This window comes from Mesoplodon bidens (genome assembly GCF_964165515.1).
Source record: "Mesoplodon bidens genome assembly, chromosome: 11".
Classification (NCBI taxonomy): Eukaryota; Metazoa; Chordata; class Mammalia; order Artiodactyla; family Ziphiidae; genus Mesoplodon; species Mesoplodon bidens.
This window is the reverse complement of record NC_138167.1, coordinates 64,562,926-64,581,574: the sequence shown is the minus strand read 5'-3', so window position 1 is coordinate 64,581,574 and position 18,649 is coordinate 64,562,926. Positions and strand designations below refer to the sequence as shown.

General features: G+C 46.6%; 1 protein-coding gene across 1 annotated transcript in view; it reads left to right on the top strand.

The window, feature by feature from the left end:
* SREBF2 (sterol regulatory element binding transcription factor 2) overlaps positions 1-18,649 on the top strand; it is a 62,175-nt gene that overhangs the window by 17,364 nt on the left and 26,162 nt on the right. The window contains exons 2-8 of the mRNA XM_081249731.1: positions 5,828-6,259; positions 7,278-7,459; positions 8,359-8,505; positions 9,939-10,160; positions 11,142-11,256; positions 11,465-11,646; positions 17,855-18,047. Coding sequence (XP_081105857.1) covers positions 5,828-6,259; positions 7,278-7,459; positions 8,359-8,505; positions 9,939-10,160; positions 11,142-11,256; positions 11,465-11,646; positions 17,855-18,047 — 1,473 coding nt within the window. The remainder of the gene's footprint in view (positions 1-5,827; positions 6,260-7,277; positions 7,460-8,358; positions 8,506-9,938; positions 10,161-11,141; positions 11,257-11,464; positions 11,647-17,854; positions 18,048-18,649) is intronic.

The window sequence follows — 18,649 nt, the reverse complement described above, 5'->3', positions numbered from 1 at the left end:
TAATGTGAAAAGATGAAATGAACAAAAGTAACTGAAGAAAGTTTAGGTCAATATCCTTATGATCTTTGGGTTAGAAACCATGTAATTTTACTGCACAGGACTGAAATTGTTCTGCTGTAATGCAACATACACATTCCTAAAAATTACCGCACTATGCAAAATTACACAGTAAAAACCACAGGGCTTATGGGGAAAGTGGGGTTAGAGTCATAACACTCAAAAACTTCATAGGTGGGCTTCCCTGGTGGCGCAGTGGTTGCGAGTCCACCTGCTGATGCAGGGGACACGGGTTCGTGCCCCGGTCCAGGAGGATCCCACATGCCGCGGAGCGGCTGGGCCCATGAGCCATGGCCGCTGAGCCTGTGCGTCCGGAGCCTGTGCTCCGCAACGGGAGAGGCCACAACAGTGAGAGGCCCGCGTACCGCAAAAAAAAAAACAAAAAAAATACAACTTCATAGGTGACCAGAAAAGAGAGAGAAAAAATAAGTAGGCATTCTAAAAAAAAAAATAAGGAGGTACAAAGTACCATGTATAAAATAAATAAACTACAAGGATATATTTATTTTACAGCACAGGGACTATAGCCAATATTTTATAATAACTTTAAATAGAGTATAATCTATAAAGATTTTGAATCACTGTGTTGTACATCTGAAACTAACATTGTAAATCAACTATAGTCCAATAAAAAAATTAAAATTAAATGGTAAAAATAAATAAAAAAATAAGATAGGACCCCCTAAACAGCACAGATGTTAAGTGGCTAAGAAATGTATAACTACCACAATAAATGTAGCACTCTACCTTAAAAAAGACCTGAGGTTTGCTTGTGGAAGTGGGCGTTGGAAGGTTATAGCTCGCAAGTTATTGTGAAGTGATGGAAGGAAGGCTTTCTGAAGTCGGATGGAAATTTCTGACCCCAGATGTGGAGGGATATAGCTCATAACGCATACAGGTGATCTGACAAGCTGATGGATGTTTGAAGTGTGTGCATTTTTTGTTTTCCTGTGTGGCTCATTTCAGCTGGGTATGGTTTTTTGCGTTTTTTAGTGTTTCTTTCATGCATAAGTAAACACGAAATTTATGTTATGCCCAAATTATTCCCTAATATATCCAATGCGTTGGAACAAATCTGAATTTTCCAAAAAAAAAAGTCAAAGCAAAACTAACTGTCAGAAACCACTGTGTATAACATGTACTAGCTAATACTAAGTGCCAGGCACTGTGCTGTAGGTTCCATGTGAATTATCTCTCAACAACATGACGAGTTAGATATAATTGTTAGCCACACTTTATAGGTGAGAAAACCGTGGCTCAGAGAGGTAAAACTTGGCCCAGGTTACAGCGCTAGGCCGGGGTAGCTCTCAGTGAGTATGCCATTCTCTTTCCTGAGCAAAAAAAACAAAACAACAACAACAACAAAAAACCCAACAAAGTGGGGCAAATATTTGAAAATATATAAGAACGAGCAAATATCCATAATATATGAAAGTTTTAAAAATCACTAAAAAGAGACAAATAGCCCAGTAGAAAAATGAACAGAGGTCAAGAGCAGGCAATTTACAAAGAAGGAATACAAATGGCCAATAAAATGGGGGTTGACGTTTGACCTCATTTAATACGCATTCATGTAAATTAGAAGAACAGTTAGATGTTGTTTTTACCCACTATCAAATGGACAGAAATATTGGGTTGGCCAAGAAGTTCGTTCGAGTTTTTCCATAAGACGTTACAGAAAAACTTGAATTTTTTGGCCAGCCCATTAAATGCGGGGAAACACTGGCAAGTGTATAGATTGTTGTAACCTTTCCAAAGTATATATACCTGTCATTTGACCCAGCCATCTAATTTCTAGAAATTTATCCTAAGAAAATAATCAGATAAATGGGAAAAGATGCTTGTTCAAAGATTTTTGTCAGAGTTGTTAATAATGCTGAAAAGATGAAAGCACTCATCCATCATCACTAAGTGGTTAAAGTCTGGTGCATTAATATAATACAGTACAATGTATTGTTCCCAAAGGGAGCAGGGACAAAATAGCATCTTCAGCATGATCCCATTTTTATAAAACCATCCTACACATGTGCACATTTGTGTTTGCAAGCAAGCCTTGTATAGGAAGAAGTCTGGAAGGATACACATCAAAACACTGGCGGTAGATGTCTCAGGGTGGTGGAATTGCTGGATGATTTTTTTTTTGGCTGTGTTGGGTCTTTGTTGCTGCACGCGGACTTTCTCTAGTTGCGGGGAGTGGGGGCGACTCTTCTTTGCGGTGTGCGGGCTTCTCATTGCGGTGGCTTCTCTTGTTGGGAGCACGGGCTCTAGGCGCGTGGACTTCAGTAGTTGTGGCACACGGGCTCAGTAGTTGCAGCACACAGGCTCAGTTGCTCCGTGGCAGGTGGTATCTTCCCAGACCAGGGCTCAAACCCGTGTCCCCTGCATGGGCAGGCAGCTTCTCAACCACTGCACCACCAGGAAAGCCCTGCTGGATGATTTTTATTTTTTACTTTTTCATTTAACTTTTTCTAAATTTTTTGGTAGCGAATGTTACTTTTATCATTTAAAAAAGAAAATTATTTTAAAACATTGTCTAACACAAGATCCATAATAAATTCAAAATATAAGAATAAATGACTTCTGTAAAAGTAGTTCTTCTAGCACCTAACAGGGCTAGGTAACAAATACCCACTGAAAGAATTTTTGACTGACTGCAGTTTGGAGACAACGTTACCCCATTTGGGGCTTCCGATTCTTTATTCTTGACCAGAATTAATCTGACCAGATTTCGAGTTACCTCATTCTGAGGTAGATGCCACTAGACTGAGCCAGACACAGTGGCTTATGTTAGGTCACTCTAGGTCACGAGCTCTGTAAAGTACAAGTGAACTTGGGGTCTCCTTGGATGAAGCCTGAGACTGTCAGGCACAGGTGACAGCCGGAGCCTCTAATTTTGGTTACGTGATCAAAACCCAGATATAGTTTCTTGGGGCCCAGCCTACTTTATCAAGCAACTTAAATCTTAGTTTATGAAGCAGCTAAACACAGGAATGTGGCTTGGTGGGGGAGGGTGGTTGACAGGAGCACCCCCTCGAGGTGAGCTGGGGTTTGCAGGCCCGGGTGGCCGACCCAGCGCCAAGGAGGCCCGTGTCTGGCCTTCCATGTCTAGCCAAACTTCATCATTTTCAAACCTCCATAAAAACTGCCTTCTCCCAGGCCTCCTTCTCTAGGTTTCATGGCTCTCTGCGGACACGAGAGCCTGTGTGTCCGTAGCACACGAATGATTGAATGATGGGAGCAGGGAAGAGCCAGGAGCCGTGGGGAGCTCCCGAGGTGTAGCCCCCAGGTTCAGGGCAGATCTGCGCCTGGGTGGGCCTCCTTCCACTTACCGGGGACTCCCCTTCTCTGTCACTGCAGACCAGACGGGTCCCCGGGAGGCCCAGCGTGCCTGCTGCCGCAGTGGCTCAAAGAACCTCTTCGTTACTTCTTCCTTCAAATGCTCAGTCTTAACGGCTCCTCTGTGCCCCTCAGCCCCGTGCCCATCTGCCTGGCTGGAGATAGCTCCCAGGAGCTCCTCATGTGTGGGTCGAAAAGGATTTTTTTTTTAATTGAAGCAGTCGCATTCCATCTGCCTACACACACTTAACCTGCTTTGTGAACTAAGCTTTGTGACCTCTGTACATTACTTCACCAGCCAGCCCATGTCTCCCCGACAAAAGGTTCTAGAGAGCACTCGACAGGATAAGTGGGGCCGAGTGCCTGTTTAGTGGGGCGTCAGAAGCACCACTGATAGGGACCTTTGTAAGGGTCTGCCCCCCACCAAGCACTTTGCATCAATTTTCTTATTAATCCTCACCACAAAGAAGCCAAGTGAGTCTTCTTGTGGCAGCCTCCTGGAAGGAAACGGGGGTGTAGAAAGAAGTGACTTGCCCACGTTCACACAGCTGATTAGATGGGCCCTTTGAGACCCACCTAGTCCCAAAGCCTGTGCCCATCTACCCTCTGGCCTCTTTTGCCCTCCTTAGCTTTCCATGGCTTAGAACAATCAGCCAGGGAGTGATGTTCTTTTGGCTCACAAAGTAGTCCTCTGTGTTGATTCCCCAGAGTCAGGATTTTATGGGAGTTCTGGAAAGCTCAACGAATTATTAGGTTTCTCTTAATTTCTTAAAGCATTTTATAATATTGTGTTGTGCTTGGAATGTGTCAGCACCAAGTTGTGTTTTGTTTAAATTTTGTGCTGAGTTTGAGGGTATTTCTTAGTTTAATCATGTACAAGGAATTGGAATTTGTTGGTACAGGTTACAATATCTGTGGCATTCTGCCCATTTCTCCCTCCCACAGATGACAGGCTGAGTGGGGACAGAGCAGAGTGTCGAGGTGTTGGTAAATAACACCACTGTGTAGTCATTTAATCTTGTGAGATGCGGTTTTGCCAGCAGGTTGGACTGACTGAACACTGAGCGTGCTGAGCTGCTAAGCTCCAGTTATCCTGTGTGGAGGTCATGCTGGAAACCCCTGGTAGCTTTCTGCTTGCCTAACATAAGACTCTTTATAGCCCAGATTCTTCCCCCCCACACACACACACACTGCTAGAAACCTGGGAGGGACTTGCTGGTGGAGGTTTGACGAATGAATGGAGATAGTGTTTGGGGGCTTTGTTTTTCGTTTTTGTTTGTTTTTTCTTTTTGGTGACCAAATCAGAGCATCCTGCAGCCTTGAGTGTTTTGAGAGGAGGGTGCCAGAGTTTAGGAGCAAGCAGTAGCTTTTTGGGAATGTGTTGGAGAGGAAAGGGGAGAGAATGTGGACAGGGTAGAGAATTGTAGATCTGAACATAACCGGGTCAAAGTTGAGGCCCCAGACTCCTAATGGGGAGCCAGCCCTATGGGGAGGAAGGAGTCATGAGAGGTGAGTTGTTAGTCATGGATTAAGTTCGATTTGGGTAAACCATTGGGAGGATGAAGCAGGGGAAGAGGCCCTCTGGGCTGGGAATTTAGGGGTCCCGGGTACTTGGAGCGTGATCTGTCAATAGAAGGCGGCATGCTGTCCAGCGGACACATCCCCTTGGCTCCACGGGCTCCTTGCCCAGAGGAAAGGCGCACAGCCAGGTGGGTCCAGGGCCCGGGCTGTTCTGCCCTGACCTTCTGACAGTGAAGGCACTGGGGTGCAGTCGAAGAAGGCGAGGCTGGGAGGCAGAGAACTGGTTCTAATCCTTGCTGTGCCCTGATGAGCTGGTGACCTTGGCCGAGTTATTTCCCTGTCCTGGACTTCGTGTATGATCTTTCCATCCATTCCACCTCTAAAGTTCCATGACCTGGAGGCCACCAACTTCATCATCCCCGGGTGTTCCTGAGGGTACCAGCAGTGCCCAGGGATATGCCCATCTTGGAGAGAAGGCCCAGAGTCTGCCTGTGGTGAGGAGAGTTGGGGTCTGGGGACTCCCCTGTCATGGGGAGCAGTGCTGAGATTGGAGGTGGCCTCACAGCGCAAGGCTGCTGAGCTCCAAAGACTCAGGACAGCGACTACCCCAACCGTAAAACGCGACCAGCCGTATCCTCCAAGAGGGACATTCACCCAGCACAGAGGTAGCTCCTGTTAGGCCTGGTACAGACAATGAGGAAAGTGGGTAGAACAAGCCTGGAGGTGGTGAGGAGGGAGAAGAACATCAAGCAAGTGAAGTCCTGTCCCACTCCCCACATGAGAGAGGGGCGACCCATCTCTGCAGTGTCTTGGGAAAGCTATTGGATTTTCATGCCTCCGTTTCTTAAGCAAATTTGAAAGTTAATAGATATTTTGGTTGGCAGTAGAGTTACTCCTTTCCATTTGCTCACAGAGATGCTCCAGTTTGTCAGCAATCAAGTGGGAGAGTTCCCTGACTTGTTCTCAGAGCAGCTGTGCAGCTCCTTCCCTGGTGGCGGTGGAAGTGGCAACAGTGGCAGCAGCAATGGCGGCGGCAGCGGTGGCGGAGCCGGAGCCGGGGACCCCTCAGTGCAGCGGTCCTTCAGCCAGGTCCCGTTACCTTCCTTCTCGCCCTCGGCTACCTCCCCCCAGGCTCCAGCCCTACAAGTCAAGGCTCCCCCCACCGCAGTTCCCCCTCCGCCAAGGACAGCTCCCGTTCTTCAGCCCCGCCCCCAGCCCCAGCCCCAGCCTCCAGCTCAGCTGCAGCAGCAGACAGTAATGATCACCCCGACATTCAGCACCGCTCCCCAGACGAGGATCATCCAGCAGCCTCTGATATACCAGAATGCAGCTACCAGCTTTCAAGGTGACTCAGAACTCAAATGTGATAACGATTGGTTGGTTCAGAAGTTTTTGTGCCAGTTTGCAGACACTTCCGAGGTGGACTGTAAATAGTTCTGTCCTCTCTGGGGATGACACAGCCTATCAACTTGGCCCTGTCTGAGGTTTCGGTAGCTGGCCGTAACCATAGTGGTGTAGGAACACATTCAGTCTCTTCAAATACCTTAATGTCTACTGTGCCTGTTTCAAGGATGCGTGGTCAAAGACTCCAACGGGCACAGTAGCCACAGGGCTGTCCTGGTAACTAGAGGTGGGGGCTTGAATAAAATTAGTCTTGAAACTCACCCAGGCACCAGGAAGATCTCAGCACCTGTAGGTTGAGAACCATTCATCCAGGAGACATCTCCTGAGCATCCACTGCAGAGAAGAGTACACCTTTTAACATAGGTGCCGTGTCTCCGAGTGGCAGGCCTCACAGTAGGCCCTCGGTGTGTGCTGAGTGAATGAGTGACTTTCTGTGTTGTGCTGTGTCCCGGCACCTTTTCATCAGATTGCTCTCTGACCCTGTGGGGACCCCTGGGTGGGATTAGTATTGCTCTACTAATTTCAAAGGATCTGACAGGTCTTTAATGGGCTTCAAGGGTTTAGGGGCTGGGGGGAGGCCACAAAGCAAAAACCTGAGACCATCATCCCAAAGTGCACCTTCCCTTCATTTTATGGGAGGAAATGAAGCCCCAGGGAGTTGGTTCTCAACATCTGTTAACTCCCTTGCTGGGTGCAGTCACTTGCTGATTAGCTTCCCTCACCTCCACCCCAGCATCGGAGTAATGAAATAATTTGTACTCGTTCCTCAGAAATTGACGCAGCCCTTATGGGATGTTCTTGTCATCTAGACCAGCTTGTAAATGGCTGTGCACATCTGCTTCAGCAACAGGTGGGGAGTTGGGATCGTTAGGAGGCACTCCAACCTCGGTTGTTGCCACAGCTACGGTGACATAATGCATTCTTCGTCCACGTGACTTTTTTTCTCCTCTTCTCCCAAGTCCTTCAGCCTCAAGTCCAAAGCCTAGTGACATCCTCCCAGGTGCAGCCGGTCACCATCCAGCAGCAGGTGCAGACGGTGCAGGCCCAGCGGGTGCTGACACAGACAGCCAATGGCACGCTGCAGACCCTCGCCCCGGCCACGGTGCAGACGGTTGCTGCGCCCCAGGTGCAGCAGGTCCCGGTAGGTGGCCGACAAGAATTCAGGGAGGCCCTGGTTGGGGCTCTTGGCCAGCCTGTAGTTGAAGATGTGGTCTGCATGCTAAGCAGGGCCAGCGGAGTGTGAGGGAGCAGCTTGCAGGGCAGGTAGGGGCACCTGGACCTCACGAGGCACCCGTGAGACCTGGCAGGGAAAACGTCTGCAGATGCACGCCGGCACCCGCCTAAACTCAGTAAATTCTGGTGTATTCACTCATTTACACATGTAATGGGTATAAAACTGAAAAGAAATGTGCCAGAATGTTCTTAAGCCATGTATCATAGTGGACTGTATTTCTAACTAATGAAGTAAGTTAACTTTAAAAAACAATCCAGGGGCTTCCCTGGTGGCGCAGTGGTTGAGAGCCCGCCTGCCGATGTAGGGGACACGGGTTCGTGTCCCGGTCCGGGAAGATCCCACATGCCACGGAGCGGCTGGGCCCGTGAGCCATGGCCGCTGAGCCTGTGCGTCCGGAGCCTGTGCTCCACAACGGGAGAGGCCACAGCAGTGAGAGGCCCACGTACCGGAAAAAAACCAAAAAAAAGCAATCCAGGTTTACCATTTTTGCTTCCCAGCCGGTTTCCTCACATTCCTAAGTTTGTCCACAATCAGGTCTCGCTCCCTTCCACTGTCCACCCGAGCCATGCTTGCTCTGCCCCCGCTAGGCCGCTGGCACTGCTCTCCTCAAAGCCTTTCAGCCTTCCAACCCAGAACCCTCTTTAGCTGTACGCCTTCTCCCCGGCAACCCAGTAATCAAGCTACATTCTCAGTTTTATGAAAATTTTATTTTCTCATTCTTTTCTGGAGGGTCTATGCAGGAAGAAGTAATGCAAAATAGAGGAGTAATGCTACCTTCCTTTTCCTTTTCTTCCTTTTCCATCCAGGTCCTGGTACAGCCTCAGATCATCAAGACAGATTCCCTTGTTTTGACCACACTGAAGACAGATGGCAGCCCTGTGATGGCCGCAGTCCAGAACCCAGCCCTCACTGCCCTCACCACCCCCATCCAGACAGCTGCCCTTCAAGTTCCGGTAAGAGCTGCCCCCCACCCCACCCCTGCTTCTTGGGGGTTTTAGGCCTCAGAGGTGGTAACGAAGCCTCCAGATACTGAATAGATGCGGCAGCTCTATGCAGTGTGTCAGTCCGATTGCAAAATTACCCCATTTTAGTTTTTTTTTCCCCTTAGAAGTACCAGCACTGAGTGTAATGTGGGAGTACTAGGGTTTATGAGGGGCAAGAGAGGAACAGCGGAGGAGCCCCAGTTTCTGGGCAACAGCTCCACACAGGACCATCTGCCTTTTAGGTCCTACTGATGGAGGTTTAGCTTCTGAAGGACCCTAGGTCCCCCAGGCAGGGAGGGGCTCCAAGGTGGGGGACATGAAAGGCACCCATACTTCAGCTGTAGGGTCTTGGCTACTGTCTCATCCTGTGGCAAGAGTCTGAGAGAAAAAAGGGATCAAAATTCAAAAGCAAGCCTTACTCATAAAAGCCAGGAACTAGAAAGAACCCAACTATCCATCCAAAAAGAACTATTGATACATACAACTACGTGGCTAAACCTCAGAAATAGTACACTGAGCAAGAGATGCTTATCACAAAAGAGTTCATGCTGATGATTCCATTTATACAGAGTTCAAGAAGATGGTGCTAGGAGTCAGAGCAGTGATTACTGCTCTGGGGGAAGGGGCATGAGGGAACTTTCTAAGGGGATAGAAATGGTCTGTGTCTTGGTCAGGGTTACCTTGGTTACACACATTGTGTACATACGTCACAATTCCATTAAGCTGTACACTTAAAATGTGTGCTTTTTACTATGTGTGAATTATTTCTTGATGACTAATGAAGTTAAGAAGCCTTTTCTGTGTTCATTGGCCACTTGGATATTGAGGCCATTTGTTGAAGAAAATAAAACTAAAAGTAGTGAAAACAGAAACAAAGAGCAGGAAAAGCAGATTTGAGGGGAAAACAAGGGGAAGCCTCTCTAGTTGGTCTGTTTAATAAAATGGCTCTCATTGTCACTTCTGCCTTGAGCTTTTTGATGGGCAAATCATACAAGGAAATACAGTAAGTTAACTTCACCGTCATGTGAGAGGAAAATACGTGTCATACACCAGGAGAAAGTTTTGTGGTTGGTGCATTATATGCGAGCTCAGAGGTGGCTAATGGGTCGACAGCAAAGCAGGAATCATATGACGTGTTTCTGGCATCCCTACATCAAAGGTTGGTGTTTATCCACATTAATGCTGTTGTGGCACATGACTAATCAACAGTGATTCTGAAAGGGGCATAGTACCTGAGGTACCATGGCTCCTAAGGCTTCTGGACTCAATTAACCCAGGAAGGGTGTCAGGCTATACAAAGCGTTTTCAGGTGATGCCACGTGGCCAGGGCCAGTGGGTTTGTGTTGCGAGGTTGCTTTATTCAGACTAACCAAGTGGTCATTCTGCCCTTGTGTCTGTTCTAGACCCTGGTGGGCAGCAATGGGACCATTCTGACCACAATGCCTGTGATGATGGGACAAGAGAAAGTGCCCATTAAGCAGGTACCTGGGGGAGTCAAGCAGCTCGAGCCCCCCAAGGAAGGAGAAAGGAGGACGACACACAACATCATTGAGAAGCGGTATCGCTCCTCCATCAATGACAAAATCATTGAGCTGAAGGACCTGGTCATGGGGACAGATGCCAAGGTAGGTGCCAAGCAAAGTGGTATTTCATGCCTCATCATCTCCCCTCTATCTGTCTTTGCTGCAGGAATTTAGGGAAGACCCAGGCCCAGGCTGAGTGAATGCAAGAATAGTTAAAGGTGCTCTCTTACTAAAGCCTCTTGGTGTTTTGAAATTCCAGGATTATAAAACATTAACTGTTGGGTGTTGGTAAGGCAGTGGCCTGCCTGGACCTTTGAGTCTGCTCTGCAGTGGTGGTGGCCACCCCCCCCCACCAACTACCACCACCGTGTCGCAGACACCTGCTGCTCACTGATGGCCAGGAACACAACCATGTGTACATCTGAGGCAGCTGATGGCATTTTGGGCATATGCTTAATTGTATTCAGGGATGGCTAATAATATTTTAACCTTTTAGGGAGGAGGAAAAATGGAGATTGGATCTTGACAAAGAACAAATAGAGTATATTGGTTTTTCATAAATTTCTGGTGTTTCAATGAATGTATCTTTTGGCTTTGGCACATAGGAGATTTTTTTTTACCTGTTATCTGTTTATCTTTACCTCAATTTTGAAAGAAAATATAATTTTCCTTGTAGCCTACAAATCTGAAAGGTACTAATATACCTTTACTTAAGATAACCAGCCAAGAGTACTCTGGTTTGTTGTTTGTCATTTGTTTTCCTTAAAGTTTGTTTTGATGCTAGGATTATCATAGGATAATATGTGTGATGGCCAGAGGCTAAACTCTTTCCACATATTAGCTCATTTAATCCTCATGGCAAGCCTATGACTCATATACTATCATTATTCCTATTTCACAGAGGAGGAAAGTGAGGTTCAGAGATGTTGAGTAACTTGTCCTGGGTTACACAGCTAAGTAGTGGGAGAGTCAGCATCTGAACTCAGCACCTCCCACTCCAGAGCCTGAGCTCTGGGCCTCTGCTCTCTTCACTGTGCAAGCTGGTCTGATGCCACCGTGTTTTTCACCTGTCTTCCTTCCCAGATGCACAAGTCTGGCGTTCTGAGGAAGGCCATTGACTACATCAAATACTTGCAGCAGGTCAATCATAAACTGCGCCAGGAGAACATGGTGCTGAAACTGGCAAATCAGAAGAACAGTAAGTGTGCTCGTTGAGAAAAGGGTTTCAGACTTTCCGGTTATAGTAGAAGTCCTGTGCTGGGCACCGGGGAGGGTCCACTGATGTGTACAAGGTGCCTTCAGGGGTGAAGCATGAGCAGGGGCTGTGCATCCCTCACCTAGCCCAGCTCCAGCCCAGGTGGGGTGCTGTAAAATGGACCGTTTGCCAGGTAGGGTTTTCTTTACAGAGCTCTTGAAGGGCATTGACCTAGGCAGCCTGGTGGACAATGACGTGGACCTGAAGATTGATGACTTCAATCAGAATGTCCTTCTGATGTCGCCTCCAGCCTCCGACTCAGGGTCCCAGGCAGGCTTCTCCCCCTACTCCATCGACTCTGAGCCAGGAAGCCCTCTATTGGATGATGCAAAGGTAATGAGCTTTTGAAATCCCCTGACCCCTGGAATCTCTCCCATCTCCCCGAAGTTAATAGTGGGGAGGTTGCAGAGAGCGGTCCAGGTCAGGCGTTCAGAGGCCCTGGGCTGGAGAGGAACGAGAATTCTGTGAAATTAGCCGCGTACTGGAGAATAAAGAAAAAGAAAGCTGACTGTATGGGGATACAACCTCCGGTTTTACTGGTCCTTGCTGAAAGGGCCCATCAGAGAGGAATAATGGCCAAATCCAGCATGGGAACACACAGCGGCTGTCGTGCGGAGCTAGGAGTTGCTGGAGGCGCCTCATCGCTTCCCTCGCCCATAATGAGCCTGGCAAGACCACTTTGTGAGGTTGATCAGTTGGGTTAGGATGAGGCTGCCTCTGGGTCCTCTTCAGGAAATGATTACAGTTTGCAGTCTTAACAGATAACATTCCTACCAAGGGCCTTTAATTGTGGAAGAAAGCCCCTGGCAATTCTTGTTTAATGGAATTCGTTAAAAGAGGCTCAAGCCTAATGATCTTCCCAGGAACCTGTGGAGACCACTGGGGTCTGTGCTGTATTTTGACATTGGCAGTTTCTGGCTTCAAAAGCACAGAGTTCCCTTCTAGCGTAAGTTGTTTTTTTTTAATTTATTTATTTTATTTGTTTATTTTTGGCTGCGTTGGGTCTTCATTGCTATGCGAGGTCCTTCTCTAGTTGCGGCGAGCGGGGGCCACTCCTCGTCGCGGTGCACGGGCCCCCCACCACAGTGGCTTCTTTTGTTGTGGAGCGCAGGCTCTAGAGCGCAGGCTCAGTAGTTGTGGCGCACGGGCCCAGTTGCTCCTCGGCATATGCGATCTTCCCGGACCAGGGCTCGAACCTGGGTCCCCTTCACTGGCAGGCGGATTCCCAACCACTGTACCACCAGGGAAGCCCCTAGCATAAGTTTTTGGTCAGACCGTTTATTGTATCATGTACTTAATTTTATTAAGGAAGCTCTATTTTTGAAATATTTTATAAATGTGATTCTGCTTCGTTAACAAAAGGCCACATGTCATATACGTTGAATTAGATAGGTGTCTGAATCCTCAGAAGAAATTTTCAAATGGTTTAAAAATACTGAAAACGAGTTGTGTGGGAAGTACACCCTGGGAGTCAGCGGAGATCTGGTTCCAGTCTCCCTCCCTCCTTAGGCTCCCTGGGCAGGCAGGGCCTCTGCCTCCAGTTCTCCCTCTGTAAAACTGGGGAGAAAACAAAACAATGTTGTGGTTTTAGAATAGGCAAGCTTCTGGGAATTCCCTGGCAGTCCAGTGGTTAGGACTTCGTACTTTCACTGCTGAGGGCCCGGGTTCAATCCCTGGTTGGGGCACTAAGATCCTATTAGCTGTGTGGTGCGGCTAAAAAAAAAAAGAATAAGCAAGCTTCTGTAAATAGGTTCATACAAAAGTATGGTCTTTAATCAACTTTGAGGTGTAATTTATATGTGATACGATACACCTATTTTACTGTAACGTGCAGTATGATGAGTTTTAACAAACGTATACGCTTATGTAACTCATAGTAATCAAGATATAGAGTAAAAAGCTGAAAGCATTTCTTCCAAGATCAGGAACAAGGCAAGGATGCCCACTCTCACCACTTTTATTCTACATAGAATTGGAAGTCCTAGCCACAGTGATCAGACAAGAAAAAGAAATAAAAGGAATCCAAGTTGGAAAGGAAGAAGTAAAACTGTCACTGTTGGGCTTCTCTGGTGGCACAGTGGTTGGGAGTCCTCCTGCCAATGCAGGGGACACGGTTTCGATCCCTGGTCCGGGAAGATCCCACGTGCCACGGAGCAGCTAAACCCGTGTGCCACAACTACTGAGCCTGCCCTCCAGAGCCTGCAAGCCACAACTGCTGAGCCCGTGTGCCACAACTACTGAAGCCCGCTCACCGCAACAAAGAGTAGCCCCCACTTGCCGCAACTAGAGAAAGACCACACGCAGCAACAAGGACCCAATGCAGCCAAAAATAAACAAACAAACAAACAAAAAACTGTCACTGTTTGCAGATGACATGATACTATATATAGGAAATTCTAAAGACACCTTCAAAAAACTATTAGAACTAATAAATAAATTCAGTAAGTTTGCAGGATACAAAATTAATATACAGAAATCTGTTACATTTCTATACAGTAACAACAAAGTATCAGAAAGAGAAATGAAGGAAAGCAATCCCATTTACAATTGCATCGAAAAGAATAAAATGCCTAGGAATAAATCTAACCAAGTAGGTAAAAGACCTGTACTGGAAAAACTATAAGACATTGATGAAAGAAATTGATGACAACACAAACAGATGGAAAGGTATATCGTGCTCATGGGTTGGAAGAATTAATACTGTTAAAATGACCATATTCCTCAAGGCAACCTACAGATTCCGTGCAATTCCTGTCAAAATACCAAAGACATTTTTCACAGAACTAGAACAAATAATTCTAAAATTTATGTGGAAACACAAAGGACCCCAAATAGCCAAAACAATCTTGAGAAAGAACAACGGAGCTGAAGGTAGCACATTCCCTGATTTCAAACTACAGTAAAGTGGCGCTGGCACGAAAACAGACACAGATCAATGGAACAGAATAGAGAGCCTAGAAACAAACCCATACTGAAATGGTCAGTTAATCTATGACAAAGGAGGCAAGAATATACAAAGGGGAAATGACAGCTTCTTCAGTAAATGGTGCTGGGAAAATTGGACAGCTACATGCAGAAGAATCAACTGGACTACTTTCTCACACCATCTACAAAAATAAACTCAAGATGGATCAAGACCTGAAACCATAAGACTCCCAGAAGAAAACACAGGCGGTATGCTCTTTGTTATCGGTCTTAGCACTTTTTAAAAATTAATTAATTAATTTTAATTTATTTATTTTTGGCTGCGTTGGGTCTTTGTTGTTGCGTGCGTGGGCTTTCTCTAGTTGCAGCGAGCGAGGGCTACTCTTTGTCGCGGTGCGTGGGCTTCTCATCACCGTGGCTTCTCTTGTTGCGGAGCACGGGCTCTAGGCACACGGGCTTCAGTAGTTGTGGCACACAGGCTCAGCAGTTGTGGTTTGCAGGCTCTGGAGTACACGTTCGGTAGTTGCGGCGCACGGGCTTCATTGCTGTGCAGCATGTGGGATCTTCCCGGACTGGGGCTCGAACCCATGTCCCCTGCATTGGCAGGTGGATTCTTAACCACTGCACCACCAGGAAAATCCAGTCTTAGCAATTTTGGGTGAGCTATGTCTCCTCAGGCAAGGGGAACAAAACCAAAAATAAACAAATGGGACTACATCAAATTAAAAAGCTTTTGCATTGGGAGTTCCCTGGTGGTCCAGTGGTAAAGAATCTGCCTTCCAGTGCAGGAGACATGGGTTCGATCCCTGGTCGGAGAACTAAGATCCCACATGCCACTGGGCAACTAAGCCTGTGCGCCACAACTACTGAGCCCACGCATCTCAACTAGAGAGCTTGCATGCCACAAACTACAAAACCCGTGTGCTCTGGAGCCCACACGCCACAACTACAGAGCCCAAGTGCTCTGGAACCTGTGCCCCACAACTAGAGAGAGAAAAACCCGCCTGCCACAACTAGAGAGAAGCCCACACGCCACAGTGGAGAGCCCGCGCACCACAAAAAAAAGATCCTGCATGCCACAACTAAGACCTAACACAGCTAAAAATAAAAATAAATTAAGAAAAAAAAAAGTAGACGGATGTAACCCTAAAAAAAAAAACAAAAGAAAAACCTTTTGCACAGCAAAGGAAACTACCAACAAAACTAAAAGGCTACCTATGTAATGGAAGAAGATATTTGCAAACAATATATCTAATAAGGGGTTAGTATCCAAAATTTTCAAAGAACTCGTACAAGTAAACATCAGAAAACTCTCCAAACAAACAACAATTTAAAAATGGGCAGAAGACATGAATAGACATTTTTGCAAGACATACAAATGGCCAACAGGCACATGAAAAGATGCTCAACATCAGGAATTCCCTGGTGGTCCAGTGGTCAGGACTCCGAGCTTCCATTGTAGGGGTCATGGGTTCGATCCCTTGTCAGGGGACTAGATCCTGCATGCCACAGCTAAGATTTCTCATGCCGCAACTAAAAAGATCCCACATGTAGCAACGAAGATCCTGCATGCCACAACTAAGACCCGGCACAGCCAAAGAAATAAATATTAAAAAAAAAAAAAGATATATGCACCCCTGTGTTTGTTGCAGCATTATTTACAATAGCCAATAGCCAAGGTAAGGAAACAACCTGAGTGCCCAGAAATAGATGAATGGATAAAGGAGATGTAGTATATATGCAATGAAATATTAGCCATAAGAAAAGAGTGAAATCTTGCCATTTGTGACAATGTGGATGGACCTAGAGGGTATTATGCTAAGTGTAATAAAAGAGACAGAGAATGATAGGTGTTGGTGAGGATGTGGAGAAAAGGGGACCCTCATGCACTATTGGTGGAAATGAAAATTGATGCAGCCACTATGGAAAACAGTAGGAAGTTTCCTCAAAAAATTTGAAATAGAACTACCGTCCAATCCAGCAGTTCCACTTCTGGGTATTTTTCTGAAAGAAAACAAAAGCACTAATTCAAAAAGTAATGTTCTCCCTTATGTTTATTGCAGCATTATTTACAATAGCCCAAGATTTGGAAGCAACCTAAGTGCCCACAGATAGATGAGTAGATAAAGAAGATGTGGTATATATATATATATATATATATATATATATATATATATAGTAATGTTACTCAGCTGTAAAAAAGAATGAGATGTTGTCACACCATGTATGACCCTAGAGGGTACTATGCTAAGTGAAATGAGTCAGACAAAGACAAATACATAGGATTTCACTTATATGTGGAATCTAAAAAACAAAACAAATGGACAAACACAACAAAACGAAACAGACTGGTAGATACAGAGAACAAATGGGTGATTGCCAGAGGGGAGGGAGTTGGGAGGGTGAGTGAAATAGGTGAGGGAGGTTAAGAGATACTACAAACTAAAAAAAAAAAATTTTTTTTAAAGATACTACAAACTTCCAGTTACAAAATAAATGTCACAAGGGTGAAATATACAACATGGGGAATATAGTCATTAATATCATAGTGCTTTTGTATGGTGACAGATGGTAACTAGACTTGTCATGGAGCTGATGTAATGTATGAAAATATCGAGTCACTCTGTTGTGTACCCCGAACCAACATAGTGTTGTAGGTCAATTATACTTCAATTAAAAAATAACAATAGAGAATTCCCTGGAGGTCCAGTGGTTGGGACTCCACTTTTTCACTGCTGAGGGCCCGGGTTTGATCCCTGGTCAGGGAACTAAGATCTTATCAGCTGTGTGGTGCAGCCAAAACAAAACAAAACAAAACAAAAAACAATAAATGGGGCTTCCCTGGTGGCGCAGTAGTTAAGAGTCCACCTGCCAGTGCAGCGGACACAGGTTCAAGCCCTGGTCCAGGAAGATCCCACATGCCACGGAGCAACTAAGCCCGTGCACCACAACTACTGAGCCTATGCTCTAGAGCCCGGGAGCCACAACTACTGAGCCCACATGCTGCAGCTACTGAAGCTTGCATGCCTAGAGCCCATACTCCGCAACAAGAGAAGCCACCGCATGAGAAGCCTGCGCACCGCAAGGAAGAGCAGCCCCCGCTCACTGCAACTAGAGAAAGCCCGCACACATCAACAAAGACCCAACGCAGCCAAAAATAAATAAAATAAAAATAAATAAATTTATAAAAAAACAAAACAGAATGATAAATGAATAAATCTCTTCTAGTTGAGAACAAAATGATTTAGAACATTTTTATCTCCCATGAACTTACACCTTTGCAGGAAGTGCACACACGTCTCTCCAGCCTGAGACAACTTCTGATCTGCCTTCTGTCACTTTAGATTAGCTTGCCTGTTGTGGAATTACACAGAAACAGAATCCTGCAGAGGGTTCTCTTTTGTGATGGAGCTCTGTTGTAAAAGCAGAGCTCATGTTCCTCTGGTCTTTAGAAAATGTTCTTCTCCCAGGTGGCAAGAGGGCAAGTGCTTTATTCCCATCTGACTTAATGGTCTTGAATTTAAATCTCACAGTCTGATTCCGATATATATAAAAGTAAAATGCTATAAAAATCCACGCAGTACTCGTTCTAACCTTGCGGCCCCCTGTTTTGAAGGTCAAAGATGAGCCAGACTCTCCTCCTGTAGCACTTGGCATGGTGGACCGCTCGCGAATCCTACTGTGTGTCCTCACCTTCCTGTGCCTCTCCTTTAACCCCCTGACCGCGCTGCTGCAATGGGGAGGGGCCCACGACTCGGACCAGCATCCACACTCAGGCTCTGGCCGCAGCATGCTGTCTCTCGAGTCAGGTAGGTGGAAGGCCCCTCGTGCCACCCGGGCCTGGGTGGGCTGCTGTGGCAGGAGAAGGCCCTGCATGCAGCCACTCAGCTTGTCCGCCAGGTCCCAAAGGGCTTTTGTAGGGGGCCCCCACCTGCTTGCTTCTGGTAGGGACTGGCATAAGTCGCCTTTCGGAAGTAACAGGGCAAACCCAAGTTCAGTCAGAAAGAGCAAAACAAATCAGGGCCCTGCACTGCTGTATTTGGGGGTTTGAGTGTGTGGCTGTTTGAAGGAGGATGTGGTCTTCTTACTGCCTGAGTCATTAAACCAGTGGCCTAACCCTGCCTTGGCTAACAGATTATTGTGGCATCCTGCCCCATAGTGACAAGGGCTACAGGCTTCCTAGTTAGGCTGTAGAACTGTGCTAAATTTGCTATAGTGTGGATTGAGGTGCATGTATTATTCCTCCCCTATGCACTTTGACATTGTTACTAAACGAAGCAATTGCATTTGTTCCAAAAATGAGGTAGGACGCTCTTTGCTGTCGCAGGGAGGGGTCAGTCAGGTGCCCTGCAGTCTCCCAGTGCTGCTTCAGGAGGCGCTTCCCCACGGGCTCAGCTGAGACGCTCCTCCT